The sequence below is a fragment of the Halyomorpha halys genome, unplaced genomic scaffold (genome assembly GCF_000696795.3).
Source record: "Halyomorpha halys isolate HHAL.00 unplaced genomic scaffold, Hhal_1.1 Scaffold579.1, whole genome shotgun sequence".
Taxonomy (NCBI): domain Eukaryota; kingdom Metazoa; phylum Arthropoda; class Insecta; order Hemiptera; family Pentatomidae; genus Halyomorpha; species Halyomorpha halys.
The window spans coordinates 300087-318540 of NW_027112775.1; the positions used below are offsets into that span (position 1 = coordinate 300087).

The window sequence follows — 18454 nt, forward strand, 5'->3', positions numbered from 1 at the left end:
TAAACAATGTTTTCTCCTTACAGAAACGTAACTCTACAATATTTCCAGGTTAACACAAACCCAGGTCATAGGACTTAAAATTATTCTGATGGTGTTCCTCAAGGTTGTTATATCGGTCCCATCCTCGAAACAGTCTACACAGCTGACACTCCCAACCAATCCTAACACTATCATAACCGCGTATGTCGATGACACTTGAGCTCGAAGTTAATAATAACCCTTTAATTGCATCCAAACTCTCTAATCACATATCACACCCCACGAAGAATGATGTCAAAATAAATTCCTAAAAATCCCATCAAATGAACTTTACCCTTCGTGAACCTACCGACTGTCCTATAGTTTCTATAAGATTATTTCTCTTAAATTCGTTAGCATGGACAACATTTGAACAAAAGACTAGCTTGGAATCCTCACACAACACTAAAAAGACAGGTAACTGCACGTCGATTCCGACTATTACAACACTTACTTTGTACAAACTTTGGCTAATAGTTTATACTTCCAATCCTTAACAAAAAACTGTTCTATATGACTATATTAAAGCCTATCTGGACATATGGATTTGAGCTTTGGGGTTCTACCAAATCTTCGAATTTCTATCGTATCCAAACTTTCTAACCCTGCTTCCTGACAATCCTCCGATGTGCCTGAAAAGAAAATGGCCTTGAGATTTTTAATGTAGAAATGTTATTAGAGTAATGTAATGTAATACCAACGGGTAGTTTCTCTACATGACTGTATTACAACATTTTAATCTAACACCTCATTTACAAGATGTATTTTTATGTAAATACAGTTGTGAATTTAAATAAATATTACTCTAAACCACTTTCATAACTTTTTTATTAATCCCAGCAATATTTTAATGGAATTGCGAGATTGTGGTATAAAGCATCTTGCTGTATTTCCGTCCATGGTATACTCAAATATTTGATTTATTCACGCCAAGCACAACTGAAACATTAACTGATGTTGCATCTGGTCCTCTGTTGTTTTCATTATCTATTGGTCGCTTTTGCACTTATTAATATCTTTATGATATTGTGATTTTCTTCATGAGGAAGACTGAGGAAGCCTTATGTTGGAATTTAAGAAAACCAGAAAATTATGACAAATGCCGAAAGTATAAAGCCCCAATAAAACTAAAAAAAATACAAAAAATAATCCATTGGAAAAAACTTAGCAGCCATTAAAAAAAGGAAGGTTTCGATTTTTGGATAGTGGGATATTATGATAAATTCTATGGAAACTTCTGAATAACTTTTTTATCATCTATATATTGCATTTTATTTCCCGGTATTTCACAAAACGATCCGATTATGTATGCTTAGTCCATCAATACAAGTACCAATAGAAATTTTCAAACACCATAAAACAACAAAACCAATCATAAACTCTGTTTTAACCAGACATGTTGGATCCAGTTTTGTGTTTCTAGCCTAAAACAAATCAGAAACTGTTTCGACTAGAAGGAAACCTAACATTGCGTCAATATAATTGTGTGCTTAGTAGTTCCAGCAGTCGAGAGATTAAATATTTACCATAATGAATTAGCAATGTTTGCATAACCGTCAATTCTAAATTCAATTAAATTAACTATGAGCAGTGAACTAAATTAACTAAACATATTTTGAAGTATTCCTGCATGATAGAAAAAATATTAATAACTGTAAACGATTTGTTTAGTTATTAAATATAAAACGAAGTAAATGTAAAAATTTACATTAGCTATCGTTTTTACAACATACTATAGAAATTCCTTATAATGCTCCCTCAATTATTTGTAATTATTACAATTATTTGTAAGTGTAAATGTAATTTCAAATTACAGTAATCGGTTCGTAATTGTAACTGTAATTTCCTTTTGCCCAACTCTAACCTTGATCAATAGTAAACTCTCCAACTTTCATTTCTTTTACTTAATAAATAATTATGATCCTTTGGTATTTAAAACTAAAAAATTACCTTCGATATACTTAGTTTGGGTCCCCACTCAAACCTTAAATTTATATTTCAACCCAATAGGGAACTATACTTAAAAACATAATTTGGGTCCATATTACCACTTTCTCCTCTACTAAAAAATAATTAATGAAATTAAAATATCCAATCAAATTCACTAATATAAAATATGAGAATAGGAATACAATTCAAGATATATTTCCTGTGTCATTTAATGTTTTTCATTTAATAATACTCCGAAACTTTTGGATATAAATTTTATTGGGGGGCACGGTTTTACCGCAACGATTAGGCAGGTAATAACGGCTATAGCAATTTAGAATAACATGGGCCGAAGATTGCTTGAATTTACTGAATCAATTAGTAACCCTGATTAAAACAGCCTTTCCAAAGTGCCTAATCAAACCTAATAAATCTGAAAACACAGCTAACATGTGCCCTATAAAAGCTATAATATTATTAATGGTTTTATGATAAAACCTTTTATTTTTTGTTGAAAGATAATTTATTTATTTATTAGTAATTAATAAAAGAAAGATGATCGGGTACGGTTAAAAAGCAAAATAAAGGTCGAGAAAAATAAATACAAATTCGAGACATAAACCTTACGTCTAGAAATTAAGGCAGAAAGTGAATGAAGATGATAAGTGGCCGAGAAGTGGGGAAAATGGCCGTTAAAAAGGAAAATAGGCGAAGGAAAATAACGAATATCAACTTAGTTCCTGCCTAGAATACAATAGTACATACGAATGGAATCGGGAGTATTCATAATTAGCTTTCGAGCTAATTATGAATACTCTAATTGTATAAAGTTTTTTTTTTTTTGTATTTATATATTTAACGCCAAATCGGCCTGGTGGGCATTACATGGTTAATGTATGAGGTACATTTTTTTTTTTAACAATTGATTATGGAGAGGGGGTTTAATATAGTTAGGGGTGTCTTTTGTATGAGACTACACATACAAAAGACACCCCTAACTATATACAATGTCATAAATAAAACAAAAAATTAAAGTGAATTTAAGAAAATCATGAAGAGATAAAAAAAAGGAAATTAAGATAAAATAAAATTTTAGAGTGACAAATTCAGAACTGATAAATATAGAATTTATAACAGGGTATCCGGCAGCAGCCAGGGCTTTAGTCTTCGGGTTGAGGTTGGGTTTCCCGAGTTATAGGTCACTGCACCTTTAACTATAGGTGACTGGGAGTGGAACTTCATGAATCTTTTTTTTTATGTAATCTATAAAGTAATTGCAATTACTCAATGCATTTTCTGTTATTTAAAGTAAAATTCTCAGTTACAATCACTTTATAAGTTGTATTATGCAACAAAAGATAACAAAGCTTTATGATTGGAATCGGGAGAGATCAGACATCCTCAACTGCATCTAATTATTCAGTCTCTAAACTGCTGTTTCTATTTCTCCATTTGTCTCCTTTATATAAACATCAATTTTTTTCATAGTTCATATTTATACATTTTTAATACTGTTAACAAAATAAAATGGTTAATTATTAGAAATAAATAAGATTGAAGGTACTTCAGAAGAAGATATTTTGAAAATTCAGCACTTAAGCCCTGTTAAGCTACTTGAATGAGGATAAGACCTATCTGATATTAAAGATCACATGATTTAAAAAAAAAAAAAAAAAAAGCAGAAAAAAAAAAACCAAAGAGATGAAACAAAAAAGAAATCATGTTCTAATGTTGTATACTACTAATGTTTGTAATTATTATTGTATACTTGTATAGGCCTATTTGTTGTTAGATTAAAAATATCTTCTGATAAGTCTAAAATAAGTATACTGTGTAAACAGCAACCCAATGCACTTGGGCAGCACAACTTTATATTTCAATAAAGTTATTCCCCTGATTTTACCCTAAATGGTTTCGGTCGTTTCAGAGAAAATGTGAAAAATCGATTCTATAAAGTGGCATTTGCGGCCAGCCGATTTATTGAAAAGGGTTCTTTAAAATTCTAGGCATATGTCCGCCATAAATATGCAAATCCAAAAAGTGGAGGAATGCAAGGAAGTAGGCGAGAAGTGGGGAGAATTACCGTTAAAAAAGAAATTATACCAATGAACTCGCAAAAAATTGCGATGGGCTGCTTAACTGCGGTGAGTTGCTAACACAACATAATAACAGTCCAATGGGCAATATTAAAAGGGGTTAGAGAGGGGTGAGAGACTAGTCGAATAATCCCCCCCTTTTTGACTCAATATCCAGCCAAGGTCTAATAAAAATGATGATGTAGGATTCATACTGATCCAAACACTTCAAAAAATTACTTCTTGTAATATTACTATAGATGTTATAAACATAAAATGTAGTAGAGTATGACAATAATAAGAAATATAAGTGGATATTAAACGTTAATATACACAAGTACTTAATACTTAATTAATTAATTAATTCAAAAAAGAAATATAAACATATAAAATATATTAAATAAAATCAGAAATATATATATAGATTCACTTTCCTTAGGAATCCAGCTACATGAGTCTTACAACTTGTTATGGAACTTATTATCAAAAACATTTTGAGTTTTCCTTGGGGAAAAATAATAAAACGAAAAAAGTTTAACTTTTTTTATTTAACTTGATAAAAAATGTAATTACAATTGACAATTATATAATACAATTGGGAACTTAATGGTTTATTTGAGTTATCAATTTTAAGTAGAATTATTATTCACAAAATGTTGAAAAAATTTTATACTTGGCCGTAATTTAGTTTATTTACATATCTTCACAAGTATCGGTGAATAAACGTTGCCGATTTCAACTTCTATAGAGTTACTTTCTCATTATTTATCAACCAAAATTTTCTTGGAAATAACATTCTGAGCAATAATATGAGCTGTGGTGGTGTGGAAATTTCACAAAATGAGCTTTATTTAAAATTCAAATTTCACGAGAAAATGGAATAAAGCCATTGAAATTCCGGGAGTGTTCCAAAACACAAAAGGACGTGCTCTGGATGAAGGAATTATTTTTCTCATAACTCTCTCTCTCTCACTCTCTTGCTTCCAAGAGTTCAAGTTAAGTGTTAAACGAAATGGCGTCTTTATATAAAAAACTGTTTTTCATTTTTAATTCTCCCTAAACCCCCCAGAAGTATGTAACAAACCTAAAATCGAAGTAATGTATATAAATTATTCCATTATTAGACGTATTTAATGTGGTTCTTACCCAGTTGCGAATCTTTATTGAATAGAAAACTGGCGCCTGAAATTCTTCGTAAAAGTACTTTTTACCTTAACTTAGGTACCAATATATGAAACATATTACAGAGAGGAGTATTGCAATCTTTAAAGCAAACTGTCAAAATCACGTACTTGAGAATATTGGAAGTAAGTTATATAAATATTGGCTTGCTAAATTGGCAAACAAGTTGAATAAATAAATCGCACAAAAATTGTGACACGTTTTTAATTATTATCAAACGTAAATCATTAAAAAAAAAAATCTTGTGCGACTAAGGAACATCAACTTTGTTCCTGTCTAGAATGCAATAGTTTAACAAAATATAAAAAAACTCGTGTACCTTATGACTGGAATCGGTAGAGAACAGACACGCTCGGCTGTCTCCAATTTTTGTTTAGTCCCTATACAGTTGTTTATATTTCTCCATTTGTCTACTTTATTTAAGTATCAAATTTTTTCATAGTTCATATTTATACATTTTTTAATACTGCTAACAAAATAAAATGGTTAATTATTAGAAATAAACAAAATTGAAGGTACTTTAGAAGAATATATTTTGAAAATTCAGCACTTAAGCCCTATTAAGCTACTTCAATGAGGGTAAGACCTATCTGATATTTTATTAGACTATTATTAGATTTTATATTGATATACTGACTTTAACCTAAATAGTTAAAGTCATTTTAGTGAAAATTGAAGAGAATGTGAAAATAGATCTATGAAGTGGCTTCGTTTACTATTAGGAACTTCGTTCAGAATTCTAAGAATTTAAAATTAAAATAAAAGTACTATAGAAAAATAAAATAAAGGTACTAGAGAAAGCCGAGAGGTTGAATATGAGCTCAAAAAAAATTCAAGGATTATATATCCCAGTATATTGTAATATTGGTTATTATAATTACCTTATAATTGTTCTAAAGAGGCCTAGTCTCAGAATAATAAATTTAAAAATTATAAAAATTTTTCATTCCAAGTTTCACTTACAAACCCCAAAAATGGCAAATTTTAAGGTGATTATTGTAAGCCTTCTCTTTCAAGGTTCATCTATTTCATCAAATAAAACATTTCGCTTCGTTCATAACTAGAACTTTTCAAGTTACTAAACATCACACCTAGTTCAAATTCTTTATTTTTTTTTTTTTATTTATTTATTGATATTTACAACTGTATAAAAAATACAACCAGTAAATTTGATGATAATGACATAATGATATGATACAGGATGTAGAGAAACTACCCAGTAGGTGAACTCTAAAAACAGTTTACAATATAAGGTCACGAGGCCATCTTCTTTTCAGTTCAAATTCAAATTAACTTCTTAGCTACTTCAGGGGTAGGGAATATTTTTTAACCAGAATACGCGTTTTTTCTCACACTGAGCACCCTGTGACTGACTGAATGATTATAACTCCTTCCATCCAACTCAAATGGGGGCAGATGAAGTTCAGATTCTCGCTAGTATAAGGGAAGGGAATTGAAATGGAGAAACTTCGGTAGCCCATATTGCGATCCAATCCCTGCACAAATATTAAATATTACGTATTTCGCTTTTATTAATAAATTTATAATTTTTATGGACCATCTAATATTATAATTTTGAATATCTAATAGGGTAGAGATATCGCATTTTTAAACAATAAGAAATGTTTTAAAAACACTTTCCAAAAAAATAAATATAGATTGAATTAAATTCAAGGAGTATGATTTTATCAAAAGATGTATCAACATTAAAAATATATGCATCTATAAAATAATAGTGATATAAAAAGATGCGTGACTGTTGCTTCCGAAAAGGAACGACTATGTGAATGTAATGTACATGCAAATGTGGCAGATAACTTTCTCAATGTGCCGTAAAACATATTATATATTAACATATATAGTGACGGTGACTTGATCACGTTCCATTATAATCCTGTGCCACATGTTTCATATGTTATTGAGAATTTATATTTTTTATTCTCTGCTTTGGTCTCAACATGTTCCGTTACAGTTTCTAAAAGTATGGTATTTTTATTTCTATCTATCAAATAATTGTATCAATATCCATGTACCGAGGATAAAATCATTAATGAATAAATCAGTTCATCAAGTGATTTAGCCCTGGATCATCATTAAAATAAAAATAATAAAATAGGAAAACCTCTTGAATTATATACTTTAAAAAAATTTCTAGGAACAATAAAACTCAGTATGGAACATCGCTATGATTTTCATGTTACCGGAATAGATAAAACAGAAAATATTATTAAAAAATTCTGGATAATTAGATAAAAATTTCTCGTAAAAAGTTAATTTTTTCATTGTTAAAACCTTTGAAGGGGTCTTCGTCCAGAGTGGAGGACGCATTATTAACTTTCAATAAAATGTACTTTAATTATTGTAGGGAGCGGATAGCTCAGTGATAAGGTACTGGGCAACTAACTCCAAATACCCGAGTTCGAATCCGGCTGTGGGTCGGATTATTAGCTTTTTCACTGTAGCTGTGTATCGGATTATTAGCTTTTTCACTGTAGCTGTGAGTCGGATTATTAGCATTTTCACCGTAGCTGTGAGTCGGATTATTAGCTTTTTCACTGTAGCTGTGAGTCGGATTATTATCTTTTTCACTGTAGCTGTGAGTCGGATTATTAGCTTTTTCACTGTAGCTGTGAGTCGGATTATTAGCTTTTTCACTGTAGCTGTGAGTCGGATTATTAGCTTTTTCACTGTAGCTGTGAGTCGGATTATTAGCTTTTTCACTGTAGCTGTGAGTCGGCCCAGTGGGTTCGGGAGTCCTTCGGTATCCACCCAGCCTCTTGAAGTGGGGGCCCTTAATTGAGTAAAAATCTGTTGGACGAGCGTGATTCTAAGTAAATCACCTCCTTGCACAACCGTCAGCCTAGTAACAGCACTTCCTTACAAAGTACTGCACCCCTCACCCTTCATGGGTTGTAGTGGGACAGATTATCTATTTATTATTTTTTTTTTAAATTATCGTTAACTGAAATATTGAGTATTATTATCAAGATTTATTATTTTTAGTAAATTTGTAAATTACATATTTTTTCAATAGTAATCTCATTGTGTATTGTGAAAATAGTGAATCATGGACAAAAGGAAAAAATTAAAAATATATTTTTTTTTTTAAAGAAAAAATGTATTCCAGTAATTTTAAATTATTATTGCTGAAAACACTGAACTGTACTGTGAGGAGAGAAAATTTCCCTTCACATTTTGTTTTGACTGGAGACGATTATAAACTTGTTCTGTAACAGAGAACAGCTTAGCTAACATGGAATTACAGCTCATTAAACTATTATATTACGTTTTTCTAAATGTAGAGAATCTGCAACGTAGGTTTCCGCCACCCGGAACAGAGCCCAAAAGTACCACACTTCTTTAAAAAAAAAGTTTGTTTATTGTGAAATTATTATAAATATAAACTGACTAGAAGTTTATGTCGACAAAAATATTAAGCTGTGAAGAGGTTTTTTTTTTCCAAAATTTAAATTTAATTTTTTCAGACTAGAAAAAGATAATTTAAAAAACGTTTGGATCGTAACATTTATAAATTATTACCCGAAAACGACTTTTCATTTATTAATAAAACTTTGTTGACCACTTTCTAACCTATAATATTATATTTCTAACCACCTTAGTCCTGAGATGGGCAGTAAGCTTTACATGAGTACATATTACTAGCTTTCATTAAAATAAATTTTAATTATCATTGGAAGCGGTTAGCTCTGTGGTAAGGGAGTGTTACTAACTCCAAGGACCCGGGTGTGATAATTATTTTCTTTTTCACTGTAGGGTCATAAAGTAGGTATACTTAATTGGTTAAAAATCTGGTGGTCGAGCGTGTTTCTGACCGAATCACCTCATTTCACAACCGTTGGTTTTGTAACAGCATTTCCTTACAAAAGGGGCATTCATGATCTTAGTTTAACATGTTAAAGCGTGTTAAACGGAAAAACTTATGTTAAATGGAGAAATATCTCCTTCTTTTGTCATGTTAAAACGAAATAACATATAACATGGTTGAGAGTCTGTTACTAGGTCTGTTAAATGGAGAATGACATCACGCTAAAGGCCAGCTGAGCTCGTCACCGTTTGGTTTGTTGTCGGATTAGGTTACTTGCTCGTATTTTGTGCTTTGATTGTGTTAGTATTGTTTTGGATGTTTTTAAAACTAATAAAGCAATGGATGACAATAATAATAGTGTAATGATGTAAGCTAGTTGTCAATTAGCTCATCTTGATTCTCTTCCTCACAAGCCTGAAGATCAACAAGACACTCAGTAGCCAAACTTTTACACAACTTCCACTTTTTACTCACTTAAGGCATGTTGTAATAAATTACTTTAATCAAAAGTTAACAATAACATGAAGTTTCGGAAGGTACGGTTATAAAGCAAGCTGTTCTGAAAATCCACTAGGAGCTCTTATGTAGTCAGCCTTTAATATGACTTGAAATTGGGCTGTTAAAAATCCTATCCTTATAACATTTAACATGGTAAAACATTCTACATTTAACACATCTTGAATACCCCTAATGTACTGCAACCCTGACCCTTCATGGGTTGTAGAAGTACAGATTTAATTTTATTTTTTTTTATTTTTATATATTATATTTTAAAATAACATTTATTTAATTATTTTTTATGTCTGTGGATATTGATATAATTTTTAATTTAATAGGATAATTAATTTTAATTTTCCAAATTTAAGATAATGACCTGTTGAGCAGATTCGATACTTAGGACTCCATCTTGACAAGAGACTTACTTGGAATCCACACACAAGACTGAAACGACAAGAAACTGCTCGTAGATTCCGATTGCTACAACACTTACTTGACAAACGCTCTAAACTTCCCATTCATTACAAAAAATTAGTATACACTTCAATAATCAGACCAATTTGGACATATGGAATTGAGCTCTGGGGCTCCACCAAACCATCAAATTCTTCCCGCATCCAATCGTTACAATCCAAAATCCTACGTAAAATCGTTGATGCTCCTTATTACGTCACAAATAAACTCATTCATAAAGACCTTAACATCCCATTCGTTGCAGATTTGATCCAAAACAGATATGCGTCTTTTTATTCCAAACTCCTTAACCATCCTAACCCATTAATTCTTAATCTTTCATCCTTAACAATCCCTGATAATCCTCCGAGGCGTCTGAAAAGAAGATGGCCACGGGACCTTCTAGTTTAAATTAATGTTTGAAGTACCACCAATGGGTGGTTCCTTCCCAAGATTTTCAAGTGTATATGAAACATACTACATATTTACCTGTTGTATTATTTTGTACAGTTGTAAATTACAATAAATAAATAATAAAAAAAAAAGAAAAGATAATTGAGAATGGTCTTAACCTGGAACCTTGAGTAAATGTCAATTTTATAGAATAATTATTTTGAATATTGAAAGAAAAAAATTTTGTGAAGGTTCCATGACGGAATTTATTCAATGTTAATGCCATGCTTTATTTTTAAAAAAATTGACTCGTATCATCTAATCTATATTTTAAAAACCGTTTATTAAATTAATACTTAGTAATATTTTATAAAATGTCCTAAATTTAGGAAAAATCATCTTATACCAGAGTAACAATGCTCTAAGATAGCAAAATTTCTTCGTTAAATGACTACGTTTCCTAGTTTTGGCATTCGTCCAGTTCTTCTTAAGTGGGTATATTTATTATAAAGACTGTCAAATCTTAAATTTCGATTTTTTAAAAAATTCCACTGAAATGGAGGTAGGGCATCATCTGCGGAATGATACCTCTGATTGGAGCTGTGCCAGAGCCCTTTGTTTCTTCCAACCTCACCCTCCAACTGACGGGTCCCATCTACCGGCCAAAAACCAGATCCCAATCCAATTTGTCTTTCTCCAAACCGTTTCGGAAATTATTGCTTGAATCTGCCGAGCCTACGGTAGTTTGGAAAAAAAAATGCAAGAACATAATCTATGTCATTAATAAAGCAAACAATGAATGCAGTAATATTTCGTCGTTTAATATAAAATGTCAATTTTCACAGAAAAAATTATTTAGTAAAACAACTTGAAAAATTGGTCCGTCCGTCGCTCAGGTGGATAGGCGTAGGTCTATCAATCTGAAATCTGCGGGCGGCGCCGGTTTGAATCCAGCCCATGGCGTTGACTTTTTTTATTAAGTGGTGGTTCCGCAAAATGAAAAACGTGACCCCCCACCATGGTTAGGCAGTATAGGTCCTCAATGGAGGACTTAAGCCAACCAAAAAAAAATCCTTTATGAAATAAAAACATTTTTATTCAATATATTTACTCTCATTTTCTATACATTTTCCTCAACATGTTATCAACTTTTCAATCCCGTAACTGAAAAAGTTAGGTTTTTTTGATAAAATGGAGTCAAAAATGCGTTTTTGACCTGAAAATCATTTTCAAAAATTGTTATTGTAAGGAAGTTTTTCAAATTTCTAACCAGATGGAAATCTGCTGGAGATAAGTCTGGCGAATAAGGTGTGTGAGGAAGAACTTAGTTTAGTTTCTTCAATGTCTGTAGTGAAACATGATGTCTGGATTAGTTGTGTAAGAGAATAGGTTGCGATTAACCAATGCAAGTTATTGTTTTTTGTGCATTATGTCGATGTCACTGCAGTAGGATGTTGATGTGAAGGTATGACAAAAAAAAGTAAAAAATAATTATTCCTACCGTGAAATGTAGATAGTTGACCGTAGATTACTGACTGGAGAAGGTGGTCGGGGGGTGCGGTCAGCAAAGAACAACATAAATAAACAAAAAAATATTTATTTATGCCGGTATTTCGACCTGAGTTTCATGTCTTCATCAGGGCTATAGAACAAAAGAGATAAAAACCAACATTTAGAGATACATAAAATTGAAAAAAAAAAGTAGTATACAAACAAATATTGAAAATGAAATATAGTGAATATATCTGAATTACAGTGTGAATATTAACTTATAAAATTCAGATATAAGCCACTCACGCACTATATTTCATTTTCTGTCTTATTGTTCAATTTGTAGATTCAATATTTGTTTTTTCAGTATTTTATACACTACTTACATATCTTATAATATACATACCTTCTTACCTGCATAATATTATATTTCATCTTTCACTGTTAGCAATCTGCTACCATCTAATTCCATGATTATCAATCAATTATTTTTTATAATTTATTATCCAATTCAATATTTTGTATAATTCCAAATTTGTTTGGTCTACTTCTTTTCAATTTTATGTTTCTCTAAATGTTGGTTTTTATCTCTTTTGTTCTATAGCCCTGATGAAGACCTGAAACTCAGGTCAAAACGTCGGCATAAATAATTTTTTTTTTATTTATGTTGTTCTTTGCTGACCGCACCCCCCCCCCGACCATCTTCTCCAATCAATTATTCCTGCCATTGATTTATTTTGTTTTAATACAAATTTAGTTTTATCATGTGTCCTAGTCCTTCTTCGATATTTAACCATTGGCCTAATTGACGCCTGTTGTCATATACAATCCAATTTTCATCACACCTGATTATCCTTTCAATAAATGAATCTTCTATTTTTTACCTGGTAAGCAGTGAAGCGTAAATGTCTCATAACGCTTCAGCTTCTGCCGCTCATTATTTTAATGAGATACTCATAGATCTATCTTTTTTTACTTTACCAATGGTCTATCTTTTTTTACTTTAACTGTTTGTTAAGGGTTTTCTTTCACAGTAAGCATAAGTTCATCGTCAATAGCTAGAGGTCTTCCTCTTTTTGGTTATCCAAATCTGTGTCGCGAGCCAACAGTTTTTTAAACCCCAAGTAACAGTTTGTTACATCCTTCCCCGAACGCCATGGTACTGGCCGGGAACAAAAAAAGGCCGTTATCCCACCCCAATTTTTGATTACTTTAATGAAAACTATAAATAATTAATAGTCAAAACTGATGAGTCTGCCTAGTATAGGTAGGGGGAATAAAAATGGCGGCTTTTTCAAAACCTTAAAAAAACATTATTTTTTTCATTCGGAGCTCTATATCTTAAAAAACTATCAACAACACTAGAAAATCAAAAAGAATATTATTCAAAGAAGAGTTTGCTATTTGCTGAAATATTAGCCCTAATAGAGCTATTTACGTCCAATAGTTCTCGAGATATAGCCTTTTAAAAAGCAACATTTCATAAAAATGTACTGAAATATCAGTAGTTAGTGAATCTATTGTGAGCAATCTATATCTCAGGAACTATGTGACGATATATTTGATCAAAAATCCAACATTTTATACGAACAACTAGAAATTAACATTTTGTGTTTGTTAACACATAAAATCCGTTATTCCTACAAAGATAAACGTTATAAACTATTTAATTGGCTTTAATTTGAGTGCAGACAGATATCTTTGCGACAATTGGTTTCTAAAATAAATCTATAAACTATAAATCAATTTATTTTAGCAAATTTCATGAAAACTACTACTACTACAAAAATAAACACCATAAATTACTTTAAATCTCATTAAAATAGCTTTAATTTGAGTGCTAATAGACATCTATACATCACTTAGTTCCTGAGATATAGATTTTTCAAAATAAATTCACTACCTACTGATATTTCAGTACATTTTTTGAAATGTTGATTTTTAAAAAGCTATATCTCGAGAACTATTGAACGTAAATAGCTCTATTAGGGCTTACATTTTAGAAAATTTACTCTACTTTAAATGATGCTCTCTTAGATTTTCTATTTTTGTTGGAAGTTGTAATAATATAGAGCTCCGAATAAAAAATTAATTATTTTTAACGTTATGAAACAGCCGCTATTTTTTATTCCCCCTACCTATACTTGGCAGACTCATCAATTTTGACTAGTAATTATATCTAGTTTTCAATTAAGTAATCAAAAATTGGGGTGAAATAACTGCCTTTCTTCTCCTTTTGGGCTCTTGTACTATAACGTACTGCCGAGTATCCATGTTAAGCTCTTAAAAAAACAAACAGGAATATCGCGTTTTTCTATGGTCATTTTTGTTGGCATATTAAACAATGTGAAATCAATTGGAATCATATTAAATATTATCAAAAAAGAGAAGATTTATTACAGCTCATTATAATCTTCAAACCTGAAAGTAATAAAAAACAAAAATTCACTAATCCCACTTTGAATTTCTGATATAGTAAAAACGGACATTCCATATGAAATGACCCAATAATAATGGAGCTAATGGACTCTACGTATTAAAACCGCATCACAATGTATACCACTTCACAGTTTATTCCAAGCCACACGTTGGGACTTTATCATATACCCATAAGGTATGTTATGTTACTAATGCAAGATATGATAAGAATCCCACTGTTTCATTTTTTTTTATTCAGTTGTCCATGACTTTGGGTTTTACATTCCATAGCCAGGACAACAATTAGAGTTATAATAAATTATTAATAATACTTAATTAACAACAAACCATAATATTTGCTTATTATTTTACAAAACAATATTTTTTTCACGTTTTTTATTGTAGACTTTTTCTGTTCTATTTAGAGTTATTAATATTCACAGTTTCAATCATAAGTCAATATAATTAAAAATTAGTTACAAAAAAATTTAAAAAATGTATGATTAATTCGTTCTTTTAATAAGATCTAGTATAATTATTACAAAACACCTTATGTTCTTTTTTAATTTTCATAAGTGGCTGAGACATCAGGATATGCAACTTGTATTATATATATAAATATATAAAACATCGAATAGTTGTGTCAGGAAAAAAAAAACGTGGATGGCGGATGGACGGATTTTTTTCTAATTTACATGACCCAAAACCTCAAATTTTGAGGGAGAGGATTTAATTTTATTTTCCTTAATATTATTAAAAATAATACAAAAATTAATAATATTTAGAAACATATTATTATAGAGACCTTAAAAAAAGGTAAAAAATAAAGAAAAAAGGATAAAGCCATAACATGTCATTTAAAAATTAACCTTTTAACAAAATATTAATAATGCATTTTAGTTCTGAAGATGGGACATGAACTCTAAAGGAAGTGAAAGACTTATTATTGATAAGCAACCTCAAATACGTGGTTCATGAAGTTCTGATTTAACAAAATGTTTTAAATTATATAAGGGCTCCACTAAACCATCAAATTCCTCCCGAATCCAATCCTTACAGTTGAAAATCCTTAATGCTCCTTACTTCGTCACAAATCAAGTCATCCATCAGGACCTCAATGTCCCATATGTTGGCGATTTGGCCAGAACCAGATACCAATCCTTCCATGATAAACTTCTCAACCGCCCAAATCCACTTGTTTTTAACCTGGCTTCTCCTTCGTTACCTAAGAATCCTCCTAGGCGTCTGAAAAGAAGATGGCCTCGAGATCTTTACCTCTAGAAATGTTATTGAAGTTCTATCAATGAGTAGATTCTCTACATGTTTGTATCATATCACCTACAGGAAATTTACTTCTATATATATTTTTATACAGTTGTAAATAACAATAAATAAATGGTAAAAAAAAATTTAAAATCGCATGTGTGGGATAATATACTAATATAAATTTTTGAAATACTGCACAGTATAACGAACAATGGACAATATACAAATATCTGAATTTTAATTTTTTCATATCTAATTTAAACCCTTTAGTTACATTAGCAACACTATTCTAGTCATTAGAACCGTATAAAACAATAACAATATCTTTGTTTACAATACTACAAACGCAGCTGTATTATTGTAAACAAGATGGCGTCCAATAAACTCGTTTCATACCAATAATTAGATTAATTATCTCACACGATATTAGAATGCATTTATTAAGCAATCTGAAAAAAAAACTCTCAAAACATCTCTTCAAGCTTTTTTTAGCATAAAGTCTGCTTCGTGTATAGCTTTTTATGGGTATATATCAATATATTGGTAATTTGATTTGTTCAAATTGATTCATTTTTTTTTTTTTAAACATATTATAACCATGCTTTTTCTAATGTTTCATCCAGAGCCTTGCTTTATTGGGAAATAAAAAAGCAAAGCAAAGAAAAATTGTTTCAGACATCGATGAAAAAATAGTCGAATGTGAAATTAGCAAATGGACGCTTTTCATTCTCATGTATTCACAAGCGATTCAGACTGAATAAATAAATTATATAACCCATAAAGTATCGTTAAACTTTATTAAACCATTGCATTGCTATATCACCATTATTATAACTTCATTATATATCATATTTATATTACCTACTATATTGCTATAATTAATTTTATTACATATATTACTACAAGTCAATGGTATCTATAACTCATTAAATCATTTTTACGTTACTTTGAATTGAAATCAATTAATAAATCTTTATTTGAAAATAACCAGTGGTCAATGATTTTTCTTTATCACCATCACATAGTTACACTAGGTTACACACTATCAATAATGACTCTTTTAACATAAGTTCTGGTTTACGATCGTAATTACAACTTCAGTGCCCTAAATCTACTTGAGAACTGAGAAGGACGTAGTTATGATTAAAAAGTGCTTACCAATTTGTTTTGAAAATTAATGGAAAATATATTCCCATGTTGAATAAGATTAGTAATATATATGTATAATAAGAAGTTGGAAAAAGAAAAGTTTTTCGGAATATTAACACGTAACATATAAAGTCGTAAAAGTTAATGAATAGTAACGAAATATGCTCAAATAAACTGAGCTCATAAGAAAATGTTTTCATGTTTCTATGGTTGTTCTGACAACAGACACTTTTGACTGTTACTTACCTATCAGCGGTTCCCAAACTGGAGAATGTTTATATAGCAGTGTATGTATATATACTATATGTAGTGCATTCCAGCATTTACTTCGCAGTGTTTTTTCGTGATTTCCTTCAAATTCAACTAAGGTTAATTGCTTAGAAATTATTTATTACTTCGACAAGCTACCAGTGATTTTTTTTTTAAGTTCCTGCCCAACAAGGGTCCAGTTATTTTTATTTAGTTTAGCCCCGCTGATGAATCCCAGCATAATGGGGTGAAACGTTGGCTCTCATTAAACAGTTTAATTATTATCTGTGTTTTTTTTGTTTTTTTATAATAATTAATGAAATAGTAATTAATTTATTCATAATATCATTTATAGGCTTTTCCTGCAATCCCCAGCCAATCCAGATCTACTTTACATAATCTTCTTCTGCCACACTCAAATGACGGTCACAGTTCTTCTATGCTTCATATTCGGCAGCAAGGTATGTAATATTATCTATTTGATAAATGTTAGCCCAAATATAATATAGATAATATTATTGCTCTAGTTAATTTAAAATATATAGTAATTTTTATAAAAAATTACTATATATTTTAAATTAACTAGAGCAATAATATTATCTATTTGATAAAAATTTTGTATAAATAATTTAAATTTCTTTTATTATTTTTACGAATAAAATTGTAAAATATTTAGAATGGATGTACGATATTGAAACATTTGAATAAGGTTCAGGATGCCACTATGATAATATTAGAATATTTTTTTTAATTGAGTAAGAAAATATGATTATATGTAATTTATTAAATTTTGAAAAGATCGGTTTTCAGGGAATCATTAATTATTATTATTATTCATTAATAATTATCTTTGATCTTTTTTTATTTTTTTTTAATGTTCAGAATCATCATATAATAATTAATTTCCCTTATCATATTTACTGATACATATGTTTACAGAAAATATCATATTTATTCATAAGTTTACAGAAGTATCGGTTCACAAATTTTATAAATTAATACTGTAGGGTGTGTCTGTGAAAATCATTTAAGACATTTTTTAGAATCTTTATCTGTAAAAATACTAAATAAAAAGAAATATAAAATTGGCATTTAATGCTCCTTTTAAAAAAAAAATATTATTAAAATAAATCGGTGTTATAATTTCAGAGAACAGTGTGACTGAACATAATGGTTCAGAAACCCAGATTTCGTGAACAAAATCCAATATATCATTTTGCTGTACTATAAACCTTTTGTGTTGTAAAGTGTTATAAATAACTGGTTAATAATTGTGTTGAAACATGAAGAGATTGGACTCTGTGATTGGATTATATCAAAGCTGATATAAGTTTATATTGGAAACTTTAGTGAAAACTTTGACAACTGAATTACATCCAAAGTTAATTAAAAAGATTATCGGAAATCACCAATAGATATCAACGCATAAATAAAACAATCACAGCAGTAGAACAGTTTACTAAAAAAACAATTTAATGAATTTAAAAAAAAATAATACAGAAATATT

The 18454-nt window shown here is 30.0% G+C and overlaps 1 protein-coding gene across 1 annotated transcript in view; it reads left to right on the top strand.

The window, feature by feature from the left end:
• Positions 1-18454, top strand: part of LOC106684417 (metabotropic glycine receptor) — a gene marked incomplete in the record, with an annotated part of 252339 nt that overhangs the window by 202050 nt on the left and 31835 nt on the right. The window contains 1 exon segment of the mRNA XM_067050546.1: positions 17303-17408. Coding sequence (XP_066906647.1) covers positions 17303-17408 — 106 coding nt within the window.